Source organism: Leopardus geoffroyi, chromosome D1 (genome assembly GCF_018350155.1).
Source record: "Leopardus geoffroyi isolate Oge1 chromosome D1, O.geoffroyi_Oge1_pat1.0, whole genome shotgun sequence".
Lineage (NCBI taxonomy): Eukaryota > Metazoa > Chordata > Mammalia > Carnivora > Felidae > Leopardus > Leopardus geoffroyi.
In genome coordinates this window covers 107,911,599-107,937,334 of record NC_059329.1, presented here as the reverse complement: position 1 = coordinate 107,937,334, position 25,736 = coordinate 107,911,599, and the positions used below count along the sequence as shown (strand labels likewise).

At 58.4% G+C, this 25,736-nt stretch overlaps 1 protein-coding gene across 1 annotated transcript; it reads right to left on the bottom strand.

Moving 5' to 3' along the window:
- Positions 1 to 6,816: 6,816 nt before the first annotated feature.
- Positions 6,817 to 24,136, bottom strand: SLC22A11 (solute carrier family 22 member 11). The gene is given in 13 exon segments (XM_045482585.1): positions 6,817 to 7,817; positions 9,047 to 9,078; positions 9,129 to 9,306; positions 9,592 to 9,700; positions 10,700 to 10,914; positions 13,928 to 14,043; positions 14,996 to 15,119; positions 16,100 to 16,268; positions 16,369 to 16,523; positions 19,960 to 20,063; positions 21,609 to 22,018; positions 23,382 to 23,443; positions 24,048 to 24,136. Coding segments are annotated over 13 exon segments (1,827 nt in total). The 3' UTR covers positions 6,817 to 7,753.
- Between the last annotated feature and the right edge of the window lie 1,600 nt (positions 24,137 to 25,736).

Here is a 25,736-nt window from a genome sequence, read left to right as displayed (position 1 = left end):
TGAGAAGGGTTCATGGGCAGCCAGGGTTGGCCCCGAGTCAGATCAAGCGGGGATAGATGCTGGTTGAAGGACGGGCCCCGACACACCCTGGAGTGACGCTGCTGTAAATCTGGGTCAAAATGTGATTCGTCTTTTCACATACGGCTGATAGCTGCTTGGCCGCTTTCACGAGGAGCTCTTACTTTTCGAGAAGGAACACCTGTGTGGATGTGAGGGCGGCTGGACCTTCGCGCTCACTCCGCGTCCAAGCTGTTTGAACAAAAGGCAGGAGGGGGCGGGGGAGGGAAGGTCCGGCCTGCGGGCTCCTGGTTACTTGGCGTCCCCTTTGGCGTCTCTGTCTGCCACGGGGCTTGCGACTCTTCCTCTGTGGCTCTACTCGAGGGCTCTGTAGCCTAGAAACCTCAGGTCAGTCTCCAGCCTTTATCTGCACACGCTCGCACACACGTATGCACCGTTGGCCTCAGCTGGTGAGGGGTGAGGAGACGGAGGCCGTGTTTGGCCCACAGCGATGAGAACACCCTGGCCTGGGTGGGACTGGCCAAATCTCTTGCTCAGCCTCCGAGCACGGAGACGACTCCCCGGCTGGTATCGTCTGAGTCTGCGCATAATCAAGAAATGCCACTGATCACCGTACGCCCTTGAGAATTCTCTGGGCCAGGCAGAAACCTCGGAGCCGGCCTTTGGACGAGAATCAGGTGGCCGGCCTCCGGAATAAAGCTGATCCTCCTTTCCAGTCGAAGCCCTTCTCTGGAGTACTGGCCTTTCGAGCCACGAGCAACGGCAGCCAAACTTGGATTTTGGTAACGGGAGGAGGGGACGCCCTGGCGGTGTGGCGCCTTGGGGCTGCAATACTGCCTCTGTCCCCTGCTTCTGCTTCTCTCGTGGCTCCGGTCTCGCTGCACATCTCTTTCCTCCACACACAGTGGAGAGCACGGCGGCCAGTGCCCCCAAATGTCAATCTTTGCTGCTTCACTCCCAGAGAAGGGCCGATTGATTGATTTTCTTTCTTCATTTTGGCTAGAGACACCCTGGGAGGGGGTTCCGGGGGCCCAGTGAGGGCACGTGCCGCCTCCTGGACCCAAAGAACACAGTGCCTCCCAGTGATGCCATGGGGGGGCACGAGGGACACGGGCAGGGAACCTGATCTCATGTCTGTGCCCGGAGGGGGAGTGGAAGAGGGTATTTGTGGGTGGGTGGGGGGTCCCTGGAGACTTGGCCACCCGCTAACCTTGGGGGTGGGCAGGGCTCTAGACTTTCAGCAGGTGGAGGCAAAGGGAACATTGGAATGTTCTCTTTGGCCTCTTCGTGCTCGCTCTGCTCCCATTCATTCATTCACTCATTCATTCATCCAACAAACAGTAATTTACAAAAATACCTTGAGTCAGGCCCTGGAGCAAACTTCTGGGGACTTCTGAGAATAGATCAAAAGCGTTCCCGCCTGTGAGGTATAGGGAGGGGGGAGGCGGAGGCCCAATGTCAGCACGCCCACCAACCGCTAACCCTGTGAGGACAGATTCTACGAGGATAATGAAAGAAATCGGGAAGGCACGGGAGTAACAAGGGGGGTGGGAAGGGCCACTCAGCCAGCAGGGGGGACGGCCTCCCTGAGGAGGGATGAGTACTCACACCTCGGCTACTGCGAAGGGGCCAGGCGTTAAAGGCAGAGCAGAGCAGGAGGGGAACAACGTGCGTGAGGTCCCCGTGGTGGGCAAGGACCTGCCAAGTTCATGGTGCCGTGAGCCAAGTGAGCGAGAGGGAAGCTGGCGGGGGGTGAGGAGGGTCCTAGGGGTCTCGTGAGAACCCACAGAGGGTGGGGATCCCCTGGAGGGTTTCCTGTAAGGCATTGGCACGAGCCCTGGGGAGCCCATGGTGGATGGTGTGTGTGGAGGGGCGGGGCCACGAGTGGCAGCAGGGGCCAGTGAGGAGCTCCTGGGGTCCCCACGGGAGAGGTGACAATGGCTTGGGTGGGGGCGAAGGTGAGGACAGACACGGATCGATGGGAGGTACATTTTGGAGAGGGAGGCAGTGGGACCTGGCCACCAGTTGGTGACAGAGGGAGGCTTTAAGCACAGTTCCTAGCTTTCTGGCTTCACCACCGACTGGATATCGGGCCATCTAGGGTCTGGGGGAAGGTCACAACGCCACTGTGGGCCGTGTTGAGGTCCCGACACCAGGGAGGCGGCCCAGGGGGCTGGGGGAAGGGTCCCGCTCACCACACAGATGGCCCCAGTCCTGGGAAGGCTGGCCGGAGGGGCCTGGGAAGGTCCGGGTGACCGCTCTGGCCACGGTGTCCTCATGTGGCTCCTGACGCAGCTGGGAGGGGAGAGTGGCTTGGCTTCTCTGGACAACCTGGTGTGGCCCAGATGCTGTGTTCTAAACAAGAGAGCCAACGCTGAGTATTTTGGAGATTTCACATAAAAATTGTGACTTAAGAACGCTTGGGAAGTTTGGCAATCCTGGGCTCAAAGCTTCCGGGCGACGCTCTCTGGGCCCCGAGTGGCCTCGTCGCCCCCCGCCCCTGCCCCCCTGGGACTGAGCCCTATCCTGCGCCTGCCCACCGGACTCTCCCCTCCACCGCCTGGTCTCCCAGATGACTCTGCCCGGGGGGAAAAGGTGTCACCCATGCGGGTAAATCCCCACCAGGTGGGTGAGCAGAAAACCTCAGTCTTCCTTGGCTCCTCCCGTCTTTCAAGTTCCATCCTGACCTTCCAGCAAATCCCAGGGGCTCCATCCAAACCCCGCCCTCCCTGCCACCACTTCTCTGCACAGGGTGCTGCCGGCACCCTGGGGACACAACAGCTGCCCGGACGGGGCTCCCCGCCCCCAGCCCCGCGGTCCTGTCCCCCCTTCTCCGCTCCCAGGCAGGGCCATCCTTCGGAATCTCCATCAGGTCACGTCAGCCCAAACCTTGCAGGCCCCTTCTCGCCCGGCATCCGGGCAACACTTCCCACCACGGCCACCAGCCCGGGAAAGACCGGCCCCGTCACTTGTGTGACCGCAGAGCCACCCGGCACCTCGCACTCGCGGCCCCGGGGCTGCAACGGCCTCTGGCCACGCACGTGTGGCCTTCGGGCCTGGGCTGGGAGCTGTCTCCCTACAGATAAGGCTCCTTCTAGGCTTTCTTTCAAGCTTAATAAACGTGCAAGGGAGTGAAATGCCGCCGCGCCATCTCCGTCATCAGGAGAAATGAACACACCCATCACCCCAGAGCCCGTGTGTCGCCACTAACTTCGAAATCCCTCCTTCCGTCCCCCACCCTTGGCTTGAGCACCCGCAGATCCTCTTTCTGGGCCCCGGCTTAGCCCGCGTTTTCTAGCACTTCTCATACATATATTTTACACGAATTGTAATTCGTTGCATAGACACACTGAAATCTGTCTGCTCACCCGTTGATTGACGTTTGGGTGGTTTCCAGCTCCCGGAAGTTGCAAATAGAGCCGCGAGGACCGTTCCCGTGCAAGTCCCCGTACGGGCTCAGTCTCCCATCTCTTCTGGGAAATATTTAGAAGCGGAGCAGTTGGGTGGCACGGCTGGCGTGCGTGTAATTTTTTAAGAAGCCGCCACCCTGTTTTCCAAAGTGGCCGGACCATTTTACATTCCCACAGTCGCCCCACGATCTCCTCAACGCCTGGTCTTTTCAATCTTTGCCATTCTGGTGGGTATGTGGTGGCATTTGTGTGGTTCGCGTTTGCCGATGTGACGCCTCTTTGCACGCACTTGCTTGCCGTCCGTGTATTCTCTCCGGTGAAGCATCTGTTCCAACCTTTTGCCTGTTGAAAAAAACTTTTTTTTAACGTGTATTTGTTATCGAGAGACAGAGAGAGACAGAGCATGAGCAGGGGAGGGGCAGAGAGAGGAGGAGACACAGAATCCGGAGCAGGCTCCAGGCTCCCGAGCTGTCAGCACAGAGCCCGACGTGGGGCTCGAACTCGAGAGATCGTGACCTGAGCCGAGGTCGGAAGCTTAACCGACTGAGCCACCCAGGTGCCCCTTGCCTGTTTTAAAATGGGATTATCCTTTATATTACTTAAAAAATGTTCTTCCCAATGTTTATTATTTATTTATTGTCTTAGAGAGAGAGAGAGAGAGAGAGAGAGAGAGAGAGAGCTCGTGAGCAGGGAAGGGGCAAAGAGATACAGAATCCGGAGCAGGTTCCAGGCTCTGAACTGTCAGCCCAGAGCCTGACTCGGGGCTCGAACTCACAAGCCATGAGATCACGACCTGAGCCAAAGTTGGACGCTCAACTGAATCACCCAGGCGCCCCTAGAAATGCAATAGATTTTTGTATCTTGACCTTGTATCCTGTAACCTTGCCAAGCTCATTTCTTGGTTCTAGTAACATTTTTGTAGATTTCTTAGGATTTCCTATAATTTTGTCATCTGCAAATTAACAAGTTTTGTGTCTTCCTTTCTTATCTATTTCTTGTCTTTTATTTATCTTTTCCTTCCTTATTGCCCTGACTAGAACCAATTTTGAGAAGTGGTGAGCTTCATTCCTGATCTTGACAGGAAAGCATTCGGTCTTTCACTATTAAGTACGATGTTACCTGTAGGTTTTTCACAGATGTCCTTTATCGGGTTGAGGAAATTCACTAGTTTTCCTAACTTGCTGAATGTTATCAGCAATAGATGTTGAATTCTGTTAAATGCACTTTCTGTGTCTATTGAGATGATCATATGATTTTTCTTCTATAGTTTGTCAATAATTTGGTTTGTTAATCTTGAGTTTTGAATGTTAAGCCAACTTTGTATTCCTGGGATTAACTCCACTCTGTCATGATGTATTGCCCTTCTTAACATAATGTTGGATTTAATTTTCTAAATGTTTGTTAGGAATTTTTAATGTCTTGGGGGCATCTGGGTGGCTCAATCCGTTAAGCATCTGACTTTGGCTCAGGTCGTGATCTCGCAGTCTTGTGAATTCAAGCCCCACGTCGGGCTCTGTGCTGACAGCTCGGAGCCTGGAGCCTGCTTCGGATTCTGTGTCTCCCTCTCTCTCTGCCCCTCCCCTGCTCACTCTCTTTCTCTCTTTCTCAAAAATAAATTAGCATTAAAAAAAAGAATCGTGTCTTAAAAAAAGAATTTTTATGTCTATGTTTATTAAAAATACTGGTTTATAGTTTTCTTGTTATATCTTCTTCTGATTTGGGGATTAGGGTAACGCCGGCCTCAAAGAATGAACCGGGAAGTGTTATCTTTTGTTTCAATCTTCTGAAAGATTTTGGGCATCACTGGTATTATTTTTTTGCTTAGGTGCTTGGCAGGATTCATCAGGGAAGCCTTCCGGGCCTGGAGTTTCCTCTGGAAAGGTTTTAAACCACAACTTCAGTTTCTTTAACAGACTTAGGGCTAATGATGTTATCTATTTCTTCTTAAGCAAACTTTGCGCATTCGTATCCTTCAGGAAATTTGTTAATTTCATCGGCGTTGTCAAATGTGTGGGTAAAGTGTTGCTTGTAATATTCCCTTATCATTTTAATGTCTGTAGGGTTGGTGATGATGCTTTCTTTTTCACTCTTGATGTGTGTATCTTTTCTTCCTCCCTTCCTCCCTCCCTCCCTTCCTTTTCTTTCTTTCCTTCTTTTTTTCCTTCTTTCCTCCTTTCCCCCCCCCCCCCGATCAGTATGTCCAGAGATTTACACATTTTATTGACTTCCCAAAGAACCAGTTTCCGGTTTCACTAATTTTCTTTCTCATTTTCTGTCTCTCTGATTTCTGTTTATTTCCTTTCCTTTACCTACTTAAGTTTTAGTCAGCTCTTCTTTTTCTAGCTTTTTAAGGTGGAAGCTGAGGTATTTGAGACTTTCTTCCTCTCTAATATAATCACCTAATGATACAAATTTCCCTTGAATCGCTTCTCTAGCTTCATCCTGCAAATTTTGATATGTCCTCTTTTAAAATTCTCATTCGATTCAAAATATTTTCTAATTTCCTTGGCGATTTCTTCTTTAGCCCGGGGGTTATTTAGAAGTATGTTTGAAGGAGTTTTCCAGATATCTCTCTGTTACTGATTTCTAATTGATCTCCATGAGGATCCAAGAACATACTTCCCATGATTTGAATGTTTAAAAATGTATTACATGCGAAGCAAGGCTAGGGACCCATAGGAGCCTGTGGGCGGGGGAAGTGTGATCTTTATGATGAGATACCAGAGGATTTTAAGCAGACGGGCAGTATGATTTGAATGGTGTTTGATTAGCCTGGTGGGAGTCGGATGTGACAGAGGGCTGTGGGGATGCCTGGGGTGGGGAATCCACGGCTTGAGGTTTCCCTGGGTCGCCCGAGGAGTGGGCAGTTGTCTAGAGGGTCTGGATCTCCAGGGAAGGGTGTGGGAGTAACGACGTGACAGGGCTGCTGATGTCAGGCCTGGACGGCTGGAGGTGGGGGGTGAGGAGCCCGGGGTGCGGGCAAGAGCCCTGGACTGGGAGCCGGGCCAGGGATCGGCTGTGGGACTCCAAGCTGGTCACTCCACCTCTCTGAGCTTTAGTTTCCTCACCTCTAAACCAGGGGGTCGGCCTCCGTGATCCCACAGTTTTAGCGGCACGGGCTGCTGCCCCCACGGGGAGGGTCTTTACGTGAATTAGGCGAAGGCGACCCACTGAGATAGACAACCAAGGGGTGCCCTTGTGGTGTAAGGGCTCAGATTAAAGCCTGATGTTATGTGCTGCCTTGACAGGTAGGGAATCCAGGAGGGTCTCGAGTGGCCGAACTCCAAGTCCCGCCCCTCCTGCTCCCGCGGATAGGGTCCCGTAGCAAAAAACACTTTTCAGCCAGCAACCAGGTGCCATTCCTATTATTCCTGAGCAGGGGGCATCAGTGCCCTGTCAATGGGTGGGATTCCTCAGACAAGCCGATCACATCCTCCCCCGGGAACCAGGGGTCACTCTGCCTTCTTGGTGCTGCAAAGCCTTCCTCCCACAGCCCCTGGTGGTTCACGCTGTTCCTGCGTGCAGCCCCACGCGCCCTGCGTGCTGCATGGCGCCACTCGCCCTGAGCCGTGAACACCTGTGAGTAATGAACGCTGCTGGCCTGAGCCGTCCAATGTTAGGCCATCCCCATAACCATGGGTGGGAAGCCCTTCCTCCCCAACGGATAAGTAAGGGGGGATGAAAACAACTCTTTTCTGTGCCAGCGGAGCCCGGGCTGGATTTCAGCCCCCACATGCCTCCTCAGCTGGTGCCTTGGGCAGTGCACAACCTGAACACCGGTACCCGGCAGCCCCGTTAGCAGGTGCTATTTGTTGGACTCTCAGCTGTGCTAAGATCTGTTAACCCTGTCCCCACCACCCCCTGCCCCGTGGAGGAAGGTTTCATGATTGTTTCCATTTTACAGACGAGGACTCTGCAGAGGATGGGGGGAGAGATTGGAACCTAGGTTTGTCTAGACCCTTCCCTTTCTGCCCTGTGATCCACTCTGGTAGCCTGGAGGTGAGAAAACTGTGGTGCCCGGGTCAGTGAAGTGTCAGGAGTTCTGAGTGAAGGTGTGGAGACGGGAGCCTGACGGGGAGGAGAAAGGACCCGTCTTGTTAGTGGTGTGGACTCGATCAGCCAGCCGGACTCGGCTCTGCAGGGCTGAGGTGGGGGGAGAACAGAAGTGAGGGGAGAAAGCAGCCTTCGGCCTCAGCGCCCAGACGCCCAGCCCCGGCCCCGCCTAACTCTCAAGGTTCTTCTGATTTCTTCCACCCTCAGTTGGAGAGGAGGCGGTTCCGTCCGTGGGGATCTTTGGCCAAAGGGGTTCCACACAGGCAGAATTTCTAGAACGAGGTACTTTCTGTAACGACCACCTCTCGCCGGTTGCCCGTGGCCGCTGCCGATTTCCTAGGATAATCAAAAGACAGAGTGGTGTGTGGTGACATGGCTGGGGGGCTTGGAGGGCAGGGCTGGGGGTCAAGTCTCACGAGCACGTAAGCGCTATGAGATCGCGGTTTTCTTTTCCGCCGAGTGCCCGAAGCGGAAGACAGTGCCCGAAACACAGTAGGTCCCCCCAAAAGTGAAAGAGTAAGTTAAGTCCCGGCTTCCCTGCTTCTTGGCTGAGTGTCCTTAGGCGAGTTACATGGCCCCTCTGTGTCTTCATTCGCTTGGCAGTGAAACTGAACGTAACAGTACCTTGTGGGATTGTTGTTTGGATTAAATGAGATGCTATATTGAAACAGTAAGATGCTATATTAAAACCCCGAAGCACCAGCGGTTATTATTACTATTATTAGCATGACCTTGGTTCCGGCTCAGCCTGTGGGCTCCCCAGGACCACCCTTACCCAGGACACAGCAGCCACACTCCCGGGGGCCTGTGCTGCGGGCCAAGCGCTCTTCTCCGCGCTTTAATATAATCGCTTCACCTTGAAGACCTCTCTTTGAGCTTGGCTGGGTTTTGTGTTGTTTCCTTAACGCCCATTTTACAAATGAGGAAGCAGAGCGTAGCGGTGATTCTGGCCACGAGAAAAGCATGATCTCTTCCCAGAGGGTCGGAGAGAAATGGCCTGTTCATCTGCCTGGGCCTAGAGTTCCTAGCGGAAGATTTAAGGAGCGCGGTCAGGGCCGGCTCCGTGTCCTCGTCCTCGTGAGCGAGTTTGGTAAGAGAGGTGAGTGCGCGCCTGGGGGGTAGGGATTCAGTCCCAGGCAGCCTGGCTGGGGGGTCAGGCTCATAATCATTCCGTTTTCCTGCCCAAGGGACAGGGACGATCGCTTTCTACCTGTGAGACCCTGAATCAGCCCCTGCGTCTCTCCGAGCCTCCGGTAAGCAGGGTTGGAAATCGTGTCTTCCTGGCAGCGTGGTGGTCGTAACGGTTATGTGGTTTCAGACGCAAGCCTTGAGGCGCCCGGGTCGCGTGCCCGAGGCACCGGGCACGCGGTCAGCACGCGGCATGCAGGTGCCCTCTCGCTGACGAGCCCACAGCCCATCTCCTGTCCTCCTCGTCCAGCACGTCTCCCTGCCCCCTTGGGCTGTCCCGTCCCGGGGCTGAGGGGAGCCTGTCCCCACATCTGCAGCCCTGCCCCGCGACATCCTGGCAGCCCGGCCGGGGCGGGGGGAGGGGGGGGGTCACTCACTGGTTCTCCAGGTCCTGGACGGTGTCGGGGTCCTTGAGCCTCAGTTTACCCAACCGCCCGATGTGGGGATAGTTTAACTCTACACCACCGGTTTTCCATCTGTGGCCCGTGGTGCCCTTGGGTTGTTGCAAGGTGACTCAGGGCTCTCTTGGGGCAGGGAGGGGACAGTGGGAAGCAAGTGGGGGGACGGAGGGCACTTCACTAGGGCAGCTCTTGGTCTCGCTGAGGGTTCTTCTAAGATTTCACCCGAACAGAAGGTTCTGGGGTTCAAAACAGTTTCTGATCCCTGAGGGCCCCATGGCACCACTGCCTTCCCGGTGGAGACTCCGGGGGAATGCTGTTCTGGGAGCCCCGGCTGAGGATGAGTCTTTGGGGGAAGGAAGGAAGCTGGGGCCAGGGGCCTCCTCACCCTCTGCTGTGTGTTCCCGGATGCCCAGCCCCCTCTTTGCCCTCCCCGCTGGCCTCCCCAGGGACGTCCCCTTCTGGCACACCCGGGGCCCGGCCCCCTCCCCGGCCTCCGGGGCACAGCCCGCGGCCCAGCCTACCGCAGTGCAGTCGGGTAGAGTTCAGGCTTGTAGACCGAGACACAGGAAAAGATGATGCCAAAACATCCCTTTCCCAGCACAGCAAAGACCATGTGCAGGGTCTGCCAATCTGGGCAGAGGAAGAGGGTGACAGTGGGGTCTGCCCGAGGGGGTGCCCGGTCAGCCTGGAGAGGAAGGGCTGGGTTCTCCCGCAAGGCTTCCTTGACTGCGCCCAGGTGCCCACGGGGGGTGTGGGCAGGATGGTGGGTGGGCTGGGGGTGGGGGCGGGGCCTGAGTCCAGCCAGGCCTGGGGTGGGCCAACCTGGGGTGGCTCGGGAGGGCTCTCAGCACCCCCTGTGGGTACTCTGGCTTTCACGGGAGCCCTAGCCGGGAAGCCGAGGCCCACGCCACGCTCGGCCCGTGGGCTGGGCCTCAGCTTTCCTGCCCACATTTGTAACGCAGAGTCGCATAACCCGTCACGTCACGCACTGGCCTTTTGCAAGTTTTCTGCTTGTTTGGGCCCCTGGCAGACGGGTCCGCCCCAACTCAGCCCCTCCTGGATGCTGGCCGCCCCTCTGCCTCCCTCCTGGCTTTGCTGCCACTGCCTGTCCCTGCCCCTCCACCCGCCTCCCTGCCTGGAGCCCTAAGAGGAGACTTGAGAGGCTTTTTCAGGGCATTAGAGCCTCATTCAGCAAGAAAAGAGTCAGACAAGGGCCCTCCAACACTCTGCACGCAAATGCCTCTGGCTTCTTTAACAAGGGAGAAGAAAAACCCCAGGGTGCACCAGACGTGGGGTTCCTGCCTCCCATCCAGCAACCCAAAGCTTCTCACGGCCTCCCCCTCCTCCCACCTCAGCCCCAGCCTCTGGTCTGAAGTCTGGCCCACGCCCGGCCCTGTCACTTGCTAGCTGAGTGACCTCCAGCTCCTGGCTTCATGTCTCCGAACCTCAGTTGCCTCGGGGGGGGGGGAATGGGGGGGGGGCCGATGGGGGGGGGGTTGGACGGGGGCGCCATGTTCTCGGGCCCAGGGAGGGGAAGGACCCACGGGGTGAGCAGGGAAGCCAGTGGCCCAAGCTGTCGGCCACTCAGCCCACTCGGGCCGCCCCTCCTCCAAGCTGCCTCGGCCTCACCTTGTGGGACCAGTTTGTTGGCCAGTATGGAGAGGCCAGCCATAACCCGGAAGCTGGCCAAGGTTGTGCGGCAGCCCAAGAAACTGAGCAAGAAAGCTGTGATGCACCGGGCCAGTAGGTCCACGGCTCCAAAGAGAGCCTGGAGGAGGAAGATGTCCTTCCCCAGGTTTTGCAGGTCAAGGACCAGCCCCTGGTAGGATGTCACTTGGGAGAAGCTGCAGGAAAAAGGCTGAAGTCGGGTCCTTGCCCCGCAGAGGAAAGGGCACCCGTACAGCGTCACCTCACACCTGGGTCGTCCCCAGAGGGCACAGCCAGCCCGGAGGGGAGCGGGGCGGATCACTACCAGAGCCCCAAAAGCCTGCCTGTCAGATGCAGGGCGAGCCTCTCTAGAGCCAGCCTGTCCCAGGAGGGAGAGAAAGGGCAGGCCTCCTCCATTTCACCTTAGGTCTTGGCCGCAGGGGGCTGGGCCTCACTTCGCAGGCTCCCGGCCTCGGCCAGGCCAGCGGGAGAAGGGAACCCTCCCCCCCCCCCCCCCCCCCCGGGGCTGACTGGGCTCTGGGGGGTCGAGCCTCAGTGCTGGCGCTAGCCCTCTCTGGCTTTGTTTCCCCGGCACGGCCTAGAATCACGACCTGGCCCTTTCTGGCCCTTTTCCGGACGCCGGTTTCTTTAGCTCTGAAAGGTGGGAGAAGTAGTGGAAAGAGATGGGCTGGGTTGTCCCTCTCTCAGGGTGGAAGGTCGTATTTTCCCAGCCTCTGGGGGTGCTGTCCCTCAGGTGCGGAGAGCACCCCATGACACAGGCCAGAGGGGCCACCCCAGCTCCTGAGTCCTCCGTGGGTTTGCCGGGGCCTTTCTGAGACTGTCCCACAGTGACGGCATCCTTGCCCCATTCGCTTCCTTCCCCCCCTCCCGTCCCCTCCCCCACCCCTCTTCCCTTCCCATTCCTACCTCCACCTCTCTCCCACCCCCTCCCTGCCCTCCCCTCCCCTCCCACCCCCACCTCCCCTCTTCTTCTCCCTTTCACTCCCCTCCCACCTCCTCCCCTTTTCCCCCCTCCCCTTCCCTTTCCTCCCATTCCTCTCCTCCCCTCCCCTTCCTCCTCCCCTCCCTTCTCCCCTTCTCTGCTCCTTCCCCTCCCCTTAGCAGTCCACAGGAAGGGATCCCAAGAGCCCTCTCTCCCAACAGCTTCCTGCTCTCTGACGTCCATCCCAGGCCTTCCGGGTGGGGGTGGACACGGGAGGGACCCCCCTGCACAGGTTCCTCAGTAGCTTAACTTACAGTAGCTGGATTTCTGAAGTTTGGATGTTGAGTTTGGATCCACAGGTGGCCACAATATGAAATTGTTCCCCATCGCTTTGCAAATCTGTCCCCATCACTGCCTCAGGGACTCAGGGACACTCATCCCAGCACTGCGCCCCGAGCCCCCAGCTGCAGACAGAAGCTGTGGTCCCCTAGGAACAGCTTCGTGGGGGAGGGGCTCAGCTCTGGCTCAAAGTAGCGGACCCTGGGGATCTAGAGCCGGTAGGTGACAGGGGACAGGGGAAGTCGAAACCCACCGGGGATTGATTGCGGCTTCCCAGCCCGTGATTGGAATAACAAAGCAAGCCAAGCTAGCCGCTGGGAGAACTGAGGAAGCCTTGAAGGTTTCGGGAGAATGGTCCTCGGGGCACCTGGGTGGCTCAGTCGGTTAAGCGGCCGACTTCAGCTCAGGTCATGATCTCACAGCTTTAGAGTTCGAGCCCCGCATCAGGCTCTGTGCTGACCTCTCAGAGCCCAGAGCCTGCTTCGGATTCTGTGTCTCCCTCTCTTTCTGACCCTCCCCTACTCACACTCTGTGTCTCTTGCTCTTTCTCAAAAATAAATAAACGTTAAAAAAAAAAAAAAAAAAGAAGAAAAAAAAAGAAAGAATGGCCCTGGACCTTCCCGGCACCACCCCACCACCCGGCCCTCCTTCTAATTTGTCAGAAAAAAAAAAAAAACTTAAGCCAGAAAAAAAAAATTCAATCTCTGTTCTAAGATGTAGCAACTATTTGCCATGAGAACCCATATGTGGTTAAATAGAGCATAAAATAAATGTTTTCCTAATCTTTAAGGGTTTTCTTAATGTTTAGTTTTTTTAAATGTTTATCTTTGAGAGAGACAGAGACAGAGCGTGAACAGGGGAGGGGCAGAGAGAGAGCGAGACACAGAATCCGAAGCAGGCTCCAGGCTCCGAGCTGTTAGCACTGAGCCTGATGTGGGGCTTGAACTCAGCACAGAGCCTGATGCGGGGCTTGAACTCATGAACCGCGAGATCGTGACCTGAACTGAAGTCGGATGCTCAACCGACTGAGCCACCCGGGCACCCCCCCGATCTTTAGTTTTGTTTCAAGATCAAGTCTCCATCAAACCTGACCCTCACTTCTTAGTATGCTCTCTGCAAGTCCTTTGAACTGAATTTGTCTTATTCGGGGGCCTTCTCCTGGTCCCAGGTGCCCTTGGGCACCAAGACAGGGCCTGCTGGGGAGTCCGTGCTCAGTGTGGGGCCTGGCAGGCGACAGGGGGCAAGGAGGTAGCTCAGCCAAGGTTCAGATGTCTGCTCTGGCCTCTTGGGCAAGTTCCCTGCCCCCTCTGGGCCCTGCTTTTTCATCTGTAAAGTGGGGGTATAAATGAACTTGAAGTAAGTGGGTGGCCAGCCGCTGGTCAGCCCTTGAGGAGCGTGCCCCCCCCCCCCAGCCATCGCTGGTCCTGCAGCTCGGGGGACACGGGCTCTGCCTCTAGCCTGGGCTTAGTCCTCCCCTGGTCCTGCCCTATAGCTGGCTTGAGCTCCCATATCCTCTCCCCAGGGCCTGCCCTCTGGGGGAGCTGCCTGTCCCGGCCAGAACCGGGCCTCCTGAGGTCTGTGGGAGCCGTTTCTCCCTGGACACTGCAGAGGCCCTTTTAGGCAACAAACCGGAGCAGAGGAAACCCGAACAAGGTAGAAGGACCCACAGCCGGCCGACCGACCGCACGGCCAGGTTGAAGGTAAACAGGCCCATTAGACGACCCACCTCCAAATATCCATCAACCCCAGCTGACCAATCAGCTGCTTACTACCAGGCACAGGTAGGGAAGAAGGAAAATTAGGTACGTTCCCCTACTTCCTCCCCTTCCTCTCCCCCCCTCCCTCCGCCAACGACACCCCCCCCCTGCCTCCACGGGCACCACCCCCTCCCACCCCCCCCAGCCCTGTGTCTGCGAGGGACGGCATACCACACCAGGGACATGATGCAGGTCCGCCAGCGGAGCGTGGGCATGAGAAACAGTTCCAGCACAGACCTGCGGCCCTTCGCAGAGGTCAACTCTTCCTCCATGCTGGTCATCAGCTCCTACGCCCAGGGAGCACCAGATACCGGGAGTGCCGGGCGTCGGCCCCGCCCCCACGCCAGGGCACTGCGACCTCGACCACAACAGAGTGATGGGAGGGGCCTGGCCTTGGCTTCTGGAGAGCCTCGGGGGTGGGGGCTGCGATGGAGGCAGAAAGGTCTCTCTCTCTGGCCCCCTGGCCGAGCTCCCATCTGCAGACTTGGCCCATCTTACTCTGAGCCAAGGAGCCAGTCTTGAGTCCCAGCTCTGGCCCTCTGAGCTGTGGCCTGCGGGCTGTTCTGCTCTCGGTAGTTGCCATACAAAGCCCCACCCACCCCCCTTGTTCCTCGTGGCTGGTGTCAGGGCACGCCTACTCGGGCCACACTGGCTCCCGACCGCACCCAACTGCCCATCCAGACCCTTCCTGACCTTCTGGGCCCTGCCTGCCCTGTGCTCAGCTCAGCCCTGGTCAGTCACCTCCTCCTGGAAGCCTTCCCTGATCCTCCCACGCCCCTCCCCACGGCCCTAGGCTGTGTTTTCTGGTTTCTGGCTGCACTCCTCCCACACCTGCTTCCTTGAAACAATTGCCTTCAGATAAGCACAGCCAGCTGTCCCCGAACACCCTGAGAAGCCCTGCGCAGTGAGTGACTATGTCACGTATGTGGATTAAAGTGGCGGACAAGCGGGGTGGGCGGGTCGCCCCTCATATTGCTGTCATTGGCGGTGGTGTTGGTGATGGTGATGGCAGAGCGGGTGGTGACAGTGGGAATGATGTGGTGGTGACAGAGATGGGCAAGGTGACAGTCATCGTGGCGAGGTGGATGTTGGCGTCTCGTGGCGCTGTGGCTGCCGGAACCCGTGGTGTCGACGGAGGAGGCGGTGGCGCGGCTAGTTTGAAGTTGGTCCAAAGACATCGGTGGCCGTCCTCTCCCGGTCATGTCCCACACTCTGGGGTCACCAACAGTAGCATCTCACCTCTACGGTTAGTGACTTTGTGGCTTCCTTGTGGCCATTTATCTTGGCCACCTTGTGGAGCTCCTGCAGCCCTTGCTCTGGTTCGCCCGTGATAATGAGCCATCGGGCAGACTCTGGAAGCCACCTGTTAAGGAAACAGATGCGCGTAGCGGCCTCCGCCTTCTTCCTTCTGCTTCTTCCCAGCCTCAGGGCAGGTGGCAGGGAGCAGTGGCTCCTGGATGACAAGGACTGGACTTTTCCCAGCCCGGAGGGTCTCGTCCCTGTTTGCAGGGAAGCTAAGAATTTCCGGAAGGCAGTGTGGCAGTGCGGTGAAAAGAGCCAGCCTGCCTGGGTTCAGATCCTGCCTCTGCTACTCGCTGGGCCGCACGGCCTCGGGTGAGCCACTGAACCTCGCTGGGCGTCAGTCCCTCCTCTGAAAATGGTGGTAATTGTATCATCAAAACTCCGTGTGGTCAGTGGCGTTTGGTCTGTTTGATTTGCTGACGTGTCAGATCAAACCTGAAACCACGTCTGGCACGGGGGCAGCAAATACTTGAGAATGAATGAATGAGTCCTTCTGACTCTCCCTACCCCACGGTAGACTCCCCTGGGCCCAGGTCTACCCAACTCTGGTTCGCAGAGGCGAGAGAACTCCAGGCGCCATGAACTCGTATCTGCCTCCCTGTGTCTCTTCCCTCAGCCCTCACCCAAACAACTGTTTCCAGACCCCAGGGAGTTTCGCAACACCCAAAATAATAGCGAGGGTGATCTCTTTTCGTATCTGCTGTCAGTCCTCGCCGACTCAGAGCCCACGCACGGGCCGGCAAGCGATGTGAAGGCTGCAGGGGGTGGGGCCGGTGGGTGCCAAGGACGGGGAGGGGCGGGGGGCCAGCAGTCCGGACGGGAGCCTCAGACCTCTGGCTAAAACGCCCACCCTGAACTCCGAACCCCCAAGAAGTCTCCCTCAGCAAGGGCTCTGCACGCATGGCTGCCCTTCGTGGCTCTTGGCATCTTGGGGTCCTGGGCCAGCCAGGGTGGCGGGGGCGAGGGGCACCCTGGAACTCCAAGTCTCCCTCCTGGTGAGTGATGTTCTCCCCAAGGGAAAAGGCCCCACACCGTACTGACCAGCATATCAGAAAGATGGCAAAGAAGGGTGTCGACACGGCCACCAGGAGGGTGCGCCAGTCCCGCAGGGTGAAGGCCAGGGCCCCCAGGGCCATCTGGCCCAGGCTGTAGAAGCATCCCAGGATTGTCACGGTAACAGCCCTCCTGTGGGTCGTGGTCCACTCCACCACTGAAAGGTGACGCAGGCATCCGCAGGTAAGGGCCTCCCCTCCCCACCGCACCCCCACCCCACCCCACCCTGGTGGGAGCAGGCCAAGGCGGGGACTCACGAAGCATCCCCGAGGTCATGATGATGCCGGATATTGCAAAGGCGCTCAGAACCCGGAGGCCACAGTAGATGAAGAAATGGGAAACGAAGATCACGCCGGTGTTGGCCAAAGCCATTTGTAGATAACACGAGTTCAGTATCCACTTCCGCCCAAACCTGGTCGGGAGACAAGCACAGTGGGGGCCTGGAGGGGGCCCCTGGGGGTTCGGGCATAGGGGCCAGTGCCTCAAGGTAACAGAGGGTTCAAGAAGGCAGGGGCCCCTGCTGGGGCATCTCTGTCTCCTTCCCGGATCTCCCAGGGGCATGCTGGGGGGGGGGGGCGGGGGGGCGGGGTGCTTATTACAAAAATGGCAGACGCCTGGGGGCTCCTGGGCGGCTTAGTTGGTTAAAGGTCCGGAGTGTTGATTTCGGCCCAAGTCATGATCTCACGAAGCGTGAGATTGAGCCCCCACCCTGCACTGTCAGCGCGGAGCCTGCTTGGGATTCTCTGCACCCCTCCCCCCCACCCCGCCTCCGGCCCGTCCCTCCCCTGCTCCTACACTCTCCCTCTCTCCTCTCTCAAAAATAAATACACATTAAAAAAAAAAAAAAGGCAAAAGCCTTGCTCTCAGGGGGCAGCATAACCTCATGGTCAAGGACGCGCTTTGGCTGGAGCAGCTGGGAGCCTCAGTCGATTAAGTGTCCAACTCTGGCTCGGGTCATGACCTCGCGGTTTGCGAGTTTGAGCCCCACATCTCTCTCTCCCTCTCTCTCTGGCCCTCCCCCACTCATGCTTTCTCTCTCTCAAAATAAATAAATGCACTTAAAAAAAAAAAAGAGAGAGAACAGGCCTCGATTGAATCACTACGTTGGGCACCTGAAATTACATTACACGCACGACGAGGCATGTGGACACGTTGGAACTTAGATAAAAACTCTTAAAAAATGGGCTTCGACCTCAGAAGCCTGCGTCCGAGTCCAGCTCTGCCCTTTCTGGGTGGCCTTGGGCACAAGACTCCACGTCTTCGAGCTGCAGTCCCCCCATGTGTAAACCGGGGGTACGCAGGAGGACCATGTCACGGAGTTCTGAAAATCAAGACACCGAGCAAGGGGGCGGTGCGGCCAGGAGGCTGAGCGCGTGTGGCCTGGGGCAAGGCGGCCAGCTCCCGGCCAGTCTGTGCAAGGGGACCAGAGCGCCCCACACCTACCGCCCCGAGGCCAGCTTAGCCCGAAACCTCTGCCTGCATTTAGCTAAAGCGTGTGGCGGTCTGACGGGAGAGATGCGCGCAAAGCTGGGCCCTGCCTATCCGAGCGGGGTCCCCAGGAACCGGCCCGTTCGGCCCAGACCCGGGGCGAGGTCTGGATGCCGACACCCGGCCCTGGGCCCAGGCTCGCTGGGTCACCTGCAGACCGACTGCGATTTGGCTCCCTGTGTGGACAGCCCCTGGGGACTGAGCCATAGCTGCCCGGCAGCGGGTCCCCTGGAAGTGCCATTTGGACCACGTCCCTCGCGTGCAGCGTAGCAAAAGGCCCACAGGTAACGACGGTAGCAGAACCCCAGCACGGAGCGCTGACCCCGTGCCAAGCCCTGGCCCGAGCTCTGCGTGTGAGTAACTCACTTTATTATCACAACAACCCCATGCATAGGGCCGGGTCCCCACGCACGGGAGGAAACCGAGGCACGGAGGAGCCACCAATCTGCCTTCTAGGAAGCTCGGGAAGGACAGGTGGGGATTGGAACCCAGGGGTCAGACCCCGTAGCCTGCATGGCCAGGGGAGTGAGTCGTTCGTTCATTCACAAAATGACTGAGCCCACGCTGGATGCTGGGGACACAGCAAGAAAGCCCCTGCCTTCTCGGAGCCACCTGTTGTGGGGATGCGCACCACAGACAAGCAAGCAAATGCTGACAGAGTAGGTGTGGTGTTTGAGAAAGGAAGGTGCAGCCGTGGGGCCCACGGGGCCTGAGGCGGGAGAGCTGGGAGGCCTCTCTGGGGAGGCAGGCTGGAGTCAAAGCCGGCATGCTGGGCACGGACTGTGGGGAGAGTCTTCTGGGCGAGGCACGGCCACCTCAGAGCTCTGCAGCCAGGGTGCCGCGGGGGCTCCGGAGGGGCTGGCACGGGGTGGGGGGCGGGGAAGCCAAGTGCCAAGCAGGGGTGGGTGGGGAAGGGGGCGGTTAGGAGCCATCTTCGGTGCAGTGGCCCTGGGGGACTTCAGGCTGGGATCAACCAGATCCACATACAGGGTTTGGCAAAGACACTCTTGAGTGGAGGCCAGAGACCCTGGAGGAGGCCGGGACCTGCCTGGGGCAAGAGAGGTGGGTGGGCGGGGCAAGGGGACTTTCAAGGAGGAGAGGCAGGGGCTGGGGGGAGTGTGTGGCCGGGCCTGAGGAAAGGAGAACGGGGTGGCTTCTAAGGTTGGGTGTGGGCCCCAGGCTGGGGGCTCTTTTCCAGGGTGGAGTCTGGTGCGCAGGGGCGGGGTGGGGGGGAGGGCGGCGGGGGCGGTCAGCAGCTCAGCTCTGGCCGTGGCAAATGTGAGCCTCTCCCTCATGGAAACTCAGAGCAGGCAGTGGGGTTTACAAGCTGAGTGGGGGCAGTGTAGACACCGCAGACCCCGGAGCAGCATCTCAAGTAGCGGGGGTGTGTGGCTGGACAAGAGAAGGTGCGGGGCTAGGTCCTGGGGCGCCATCTCAGAAGGAGGGTGATGGGGGGACGGGGGGGGGGGGAGGAAGGGCAGGAGGAGGGGGAGGCGGATTTCCATTTCACGGCATGCCACGTACTCGGAGTCACAAGGGGTCTGTTTCTCCTGAGAAGCTTCTGGGCTCCCTGAGGGCAGGGACTGCACAGCACCCGTCACACAGTAGGTGCTCAAGAAGTTTGGCATAATTGCCAAAGGAGAGAGCGTGGTGTTCAAGGGAATCTCTCAGAGCACAGCATCCAGCGTGGGGTCCTTGGCCGTCGCTGCCCCTTGGGGACCTGGGTCCTTGGCTGTCTCTGCCCCTTGGCTGTCGCTGCCCCTTGGGGACCTGGGTTCTTGGCCGTCACTGCCCCTTGGGGACCTGGGTCCTTGGCCATCACTGCCCCTTGGCTGTCACTGCCCCCTGGGGACCTGGGTCCTTGGCTGTCGCTGCCCCTTGGGGACCTGGGTTCTTGGCCGTCACTGCCCCCTGGGGACCTGGGTCCTTGGCCGTTGCTGCCCCTTGGGGACCTGGGTCCTTGGCCGTCGCTGCCCCTTGGCTTCGCTGCCCCTTGGGGACCTGGGTCCTTGGCCGTCGCTGCCCCTTGGCTGTCGCTGCCTCTTGGGGACCTGGGTCCTTGGCCGTCGCTGCCCCTTGGCTGTCGCTGCCCCGTGGGGACCTGGGTCCTTGGCCATCGCTGCCCCTTGGCTGTCACTGCCCCCTGGGGACCTGGGTCCTTGGCCGTCGCTGCCCCTTGGGGACCTGGGTCCTTGGCCGTCACTGCCCCTTGGGGACCTGGAACTCACATCTAGACCCCCAGCCAGACCAAGGGAGCCCCGTCTCTCCAGGAACGTGGACATTCATGGGCCATTTTTGTACATCTGTCCCCACAGTGCTCATTCTGTTGAGGAGGAGCCAGGAGGACAGATGATACTCACCGGTTGGAGAGGAGGCCCCAGAAGAAGGACCCTATCAGCATCCCGGTCATGAAGAGGGATTGGCCGATGGGCTTCAGGCCTTTGTGGTCACACACTAGGTCCCACTGGAAGAGAAGGAGGGACAGCAGCTTGGCTCAGGGCACGTGGAATAGCAGGGCCTGGGTGGCAGAGGGAGGTCCGGGTCGGGAGCTCCCAGCCGGGAGCACCTGGTCAGCCTGGGTTTTGGGGGGCCCCAGATTCCTAGGGCCAGGTGACAGAGGTGGCAGGGGTGTACTGGCCGGGGCCTTGGCTCTGTACTCCCAGCTAGCTGAGTGGCACATGTGTGACCGGCCACCCTGAGTGGATGGCGGCGGTGGGCAGTGGCTGAACCACAGGCTGGGCTTCTAACTCTGCTGATCGCTGGCTGGGTGAGCCGGGGGGGGGGGGGGGGGGGGGGGGGGGGGCGGAGTTCCCGGCCCCCGGGGGGGGGAGTTCCCGGCCCCCGGGGGGGGGGGTTCCCGGCCCCCGGCCCCCGGCCGGGCTGTTTCCTCACCCAGAAGCAGGGCCCTGAAGCTGCTTCCCTCATGGGGCCGCCAGCACTGTGGCAGGAGCCCCTTGCCCCCCAGGGCGAAGGCATCTCTAGAAAACGCAAAGCGGATCCCCTCATTTCCCTGCCCCGAAGCCTCCAGTGACTTTCCTTTGCTCCTCACTGACCTTCCCCACACGGTGGCCCAGCCCCGGACCCTTCCTGCCCAGACATGCTGGGGCCCGTCCCGCTCCTGCGACACCCCAGACCCGCTCCTACTCAGACTTCTGTCCCAACTGGGCTCTCGCCCCACCTTCCAGTCACTTGATTCCTCGTCGCCTAATCCGGGCCTCATCTCCGGGGAGGCCTTCCCCACCTGCCTCTCCCTCCAAGCTGCTTTTCTCCTTTGCAGAGGCAGGACGGGACATGCCGAAGACCCAGCTTCTAGCTCCTGCCCGCCTGGCTTGAGTCAGGTTCCTGTGCACTTGAGCTGTGTGTCCTGGGCAAGTTACTTAACCTCACTGTGCTTCTGTTTGGATGTATTTGTTAGATGCAGACGACAGTAAGAGACCCCCCGGGAGATCGTAGTGACACGAAGGAAAAGCACACGCAATGATGCCTGCCACTTAAAGGAGTTTGATCTCCTGTCAGCACTAGTTTAAATATTGACCCGTCTGGGGCGCCTGGGTGGCTCAGTTGGTTAAGTGTCCAACTCTTGGTTTCGGTCAGGTCACGATCCCATGGTTCATGAGTTTCAGCCCCACCTCGGGCTCTGGGCCGCTTGGGATTTTCTCTCTCCCTCTCCCTCTGCCCCTCCCCGACTCACTCTGCATCTGTCTCTCTCAAACAAATAAACAAGCTTAAAAATAAACGAATAAATACATAAGTAAATAAATAAACGTTGACCAATTCTGAATCTGCCTGCGGAACATAAGCTCCTCCAAGCCTCCCTGTTTATCCAGATCAGGGGGTCAGGGAGGTCTGACTCTGCTCACTTCCCCGTCGTAAGCAGTGAGTCAAAATGTGTTGAGGGAGTAGCATCTAATTTAACAGTGCTGATGGAAGCCGTACGATCCTTCCAGGCATGGGGGGGTGGCCATCGCTGGCCCCTGGGGAGGCCAGGTCGTCGGCTGGAGGCCCATACCTCTGACACGATGGTGGTGGTGACGGTGCTGCGGTCGTAGACCCAGCCGTCCACGCACGGCTCCGTGGCGGCCTCGCTCCAGTTGGTGGCCGTGCCGTTGGGGTCCAGGAGCTGCCACTGGGGTTGGCGGAAGCGGCGACACCGGTGGGGCTCGTGGTTGGGGCCCGGGGGGATGGAGACGGTCAGGAGGTCCTTGGGGCCCAGGGCCCCGGGGACCCCGGCCTGGGCGGTGCTGTTGTCCAGGAGGGGCGCCCAGCAGTGGTGGCTGGGCACGGCGGCCGAGAAGTTCTCAATGAGTATGTGGGAGGGCACCAAGACGGAGGGAAGGAAGAGAGTGAGAACCTTCAGGGCCTGGAAGAGGCCCACGCCCCCCGCTCAGTCCAGGAGCTCGGCGAACGCCACGGACGGAGCTGCGGGCGGCCACGGCGGGTATGGAAGGGGCCAGGGAGCCAAGGAGTGATCCGCTGCCGTCGGGAACCGCTAGCAAGTGTGGGAACCCTGGGTCATCGCACCTTCTGCCCTAGCCGGCCTGCAGCGGGACAGGGACAGCAGGCCGGCGACCCGGCCAAGTCAGTCCCGAGATGCCCCGGATGCTTTGAAGAAAGTCCTCCTGACTCCGTTTCCAGGAATGACTGCCCACCAGTCTGGGCACCAGGGACAGAGCTCGCGGTACCCAGGCTGCCTGGGGCATCGAGGCACGTCGTTTCTCCGGCTCTAGCACCAAAAGTAAAAGGATGAAGCAAATATTTAAAAAAAAAAAAAGAAAAGAAAAAAGAAAAAAAATGAGGCCATGGGGTGATGTTACTGAATTACATTTGTGGAGGAAATACCAACTGGGCTGTTGCCACGGTTCAAGTTTAATCTCAGCGTGGGCTCCTGGGCCAGAAAGTCAGGTCTAGCTACCGAGAAAGACTTCTGCAGCTCTCTGCGGGTGGCCTCCTCACATTCCTAAATCCGAACTTCCAGATTCCTCTACATGTAGCCCTTGAAATCAGGGAACCGCTAGCCTCACTTTCAGCGGTGCTGGGACAATTTCAGGCCGCTTTGGCTAAAGCACGGAGGTGGGGACTGGGCAGGGCCCTCCCTCCTTGGGCTCCGAGGCTGCAGGGAGGCTGGTGGGAGGGCCCCAGCCGGGCACTCGTTCCCTCCTTGCCACCCGCCAGGCAGCAGGGGAGACCAGCTTGCAGACCCACTATTTTGGGAAGCTTCTATTTCAAAGTTCCAGGTTGCCTTTGTTGGACTGGAGGCTCCCCCCAGGGTGGAGAGGGCGGCTACGATCCCCTGACACCCCTTCGAAGCCCCGGTTGGGGCCTGGAGCTAAGCAGGCCTGCCGCCTGGGGAAGTGAGTGGAGTCATACCTCCCTGACCCCGCTTGGTGTGAGGAGGGGCGGAGGCCCCCCCTTCCCCAGCCCCCCACCTAGGCGGAGCCTCTTAGTAGCAGCTGCTCCTGGCCCCGAGGACCTGCTATATGCTTGGCTCCGTGCTGACCCTGCGGTGGGTACCCCTCTCACGCGCCCCTCGTAGCAGCCCGGGCGAGAGTTGGTGCTACTTCCTCCAGACGAGGAAACCGAGGCTCAGAGAAGGCAGGCGGCTTGCCCCAGGTCACACAGCAGAGTGGGGACGGGAACCAGAGGTCAAAGCCCAAGCGCGCTCTCCAGTGGCCCTGGCCAGCTGCCACGTGGCCTCTAGCCCCTCGTCGTGCGTCAACTCCCAGTTTAGGGCTGGAATTCAGGATTGGGATCAGAATAGGCCAGCCAGGGAGCCAGAAGTCACCTCTGGGGCTGTGAGAGCAACCGGCTGGCTGGGTCAGTTCCGGAGGGAAGTCTGGGAGGGTGCTAGAAGTGGGGGTGTGGCGGGGATAGGTGTCTGGGCCCCGAACTCCCCCAGAAGGCTTGGACAACCCCGGCCGCTCTGGCGCCCAGCCAGGAGGCCGAGGAGCGGGGCTTCTGGGCCCGGATTTCCAGGCCAGGGCTGCCTGCCTCCGTACCCTGCCTCCCAGGGCAGGAGCTCATTATGAATTTTAAAATAGCAAGTAGAGAGCAGTGGAGAGAGAACCGACCTGGGCGGGCGAGGAGCCGCAGAAGCCACAGGCCTTTTGGCTAAAACACGCAGTTTCCCAGGTCCTGCCGTGAGGGGAGGCCCCGGAATTTGCATTTAAAACTAAGCTACCCCGGGGGCGCCTGGGTGGCTCAGTTGGTTATGATCTGGCTCTGGTGATGATCTCCCGGGTTCGTGGGTTCGAGCCCCGCGTGGGGCTCTGTGCTGACGGCTCGGAGCCTGGCGCCTGCTTCGGAGTCTGGGTCTCCCTCTCTCTCTGCCCCTCCCCCGCTCACACTCCACCTCTTTCCCTCTAAAAAATAAATAAACGTGACGAAAAATAAAAAAATAAATAAAAATAAGCTCTCCAGGGGATTCAGCTGCTCGGGAAGCGCGCCTCACTTGGAGAATTGCGCGGCTAGAGGTCGGTCGCCACCGCTATCGCCACCGAAACCCAAGGCATCTGTGAGGGAATTCTCGTCTCTTTCCATTTCCCTTTTCCATATGCTAAAAACATGTTCTCTTCTCCCCTGCCCTTTGCCTGTCATGGACGCCCCTAGGCTTTGCTTACAGCAGAAGGTCAAACCTCCCGGATTTGCCAGAAGGCTCCCGGAATCTCCAACTGACCGTCTGCGTCCAGGCCAAGGAATTTTTAGCTTTGTATTTTCTGTTTTTCTGGGGTTGCTGGGGGCTGGGCTTGGTGCAGCTGCGCCGCCACCTGCTGGTCGTACCCGGGACTGCAGTATTCCCGGCACCCTACACATCCTTCCTCGGCGGAAGACTTCCCAAGTGGAGGGGGCTCAGGGGCTCGGGGGCTCCGGGGAGGGAGGCAGGCAGCCTTAGGTTACAGCTGCCAAGCCTGCAGAGTGTGTCATTAAATCGATTCGTGTAAAGTGGACCCCTGGTTCTTATAGAACTAGAATTGCCATTGGGCTGACTTTTCTAGACAAGGGCTCCACCTGGTAAGGTGGCAGGAGGGGCCAAATGACCTCAGGCAGTTCACTTCCCCCTCTGACCCCAGGGTCCTCAGCAATCAGCGGAGAGCTTCTGCTTACGGTGGTAAAATGAAACGGGATAACGAATAGGCCTGACAACGAATATTCGCCACCACCATCGGCGTGGCCATCTGTCCCCCGTGTCCCGCTTCCTGTTTCCTTTTCCGCCTTTCAGATCCAGCTGGGCCCGCTGGACGTGGCAGAGCCTGGGAGCAAGAGAAGGTGAGCTTCTCCCCTGGGTTCACACCGCAGCCGGACTTCAGCTTGAGAAAGCTTGGCTTGCTTCCCTCCCTGGAAGATCTCCAGGGCCTCACACGCTATAAAACCTCATCTTTGCAAACTCTAAGTTCAACCAAGGGCCTTGGCGGAGGAAGAAAGATAAAGGCAGCGTCCTCACGCAACTCCCCTGTCCTTTCTTGTCCTTTCTCTGCTTTTCCCCTGCTCGTTCTCTCTTTCTTTCTCTCTAAAAAACAAATAAATAGGGGCGCCTGGGTGGCGCAGTCGGTGAAGCGTCCGACTTCAGCCAGGTCACGATCTCGCGGTCCGGGAGTTCGAGCTCCGCGTCGGGCTCTGGGCTGATGGCTCAGAGCCTGGAGCCTATTTCCGATTCTGTGTCTCCCTCTCTCTCTGCCCCTCCCCCGTTCATGCTCTGTCTCTCTCTCTGTCCCAAAAAAATAAAATAAACGTTGAAAAAAAAATTTAAAAAAACAAACAAACAAATAAATAGACATTAAGAAAAAAAAAAAAAAAAACATTCCAGGGGAGCCTGACTGGCTGGGTCAGAGGAGCGTGTGACTCTTGATCTCGGGGGGTTAGGAGTTGGAGTCCCACATTGGGTGTAGAGATTACTTAAAAAATAACATCTTAAAACAAACAAACAAAAATTCCAGAAGTGGTAATGCTGGGTTCAAATGTAAGTGAGCTTGTGGCTTTAAGAGGAACCCCCCCCCCCCCCCCCGCTGTCTTCCCTGGGGACACAGCCACTGCTACTGTCCCCAGCTCCCTAACTCAGCCGGTTACTACAGGGTGTTGCCAATATCATGGGTGATGAGTAGTATCAGAGCATAGTCATATTTTCCATTTCTTACGAGAGAGG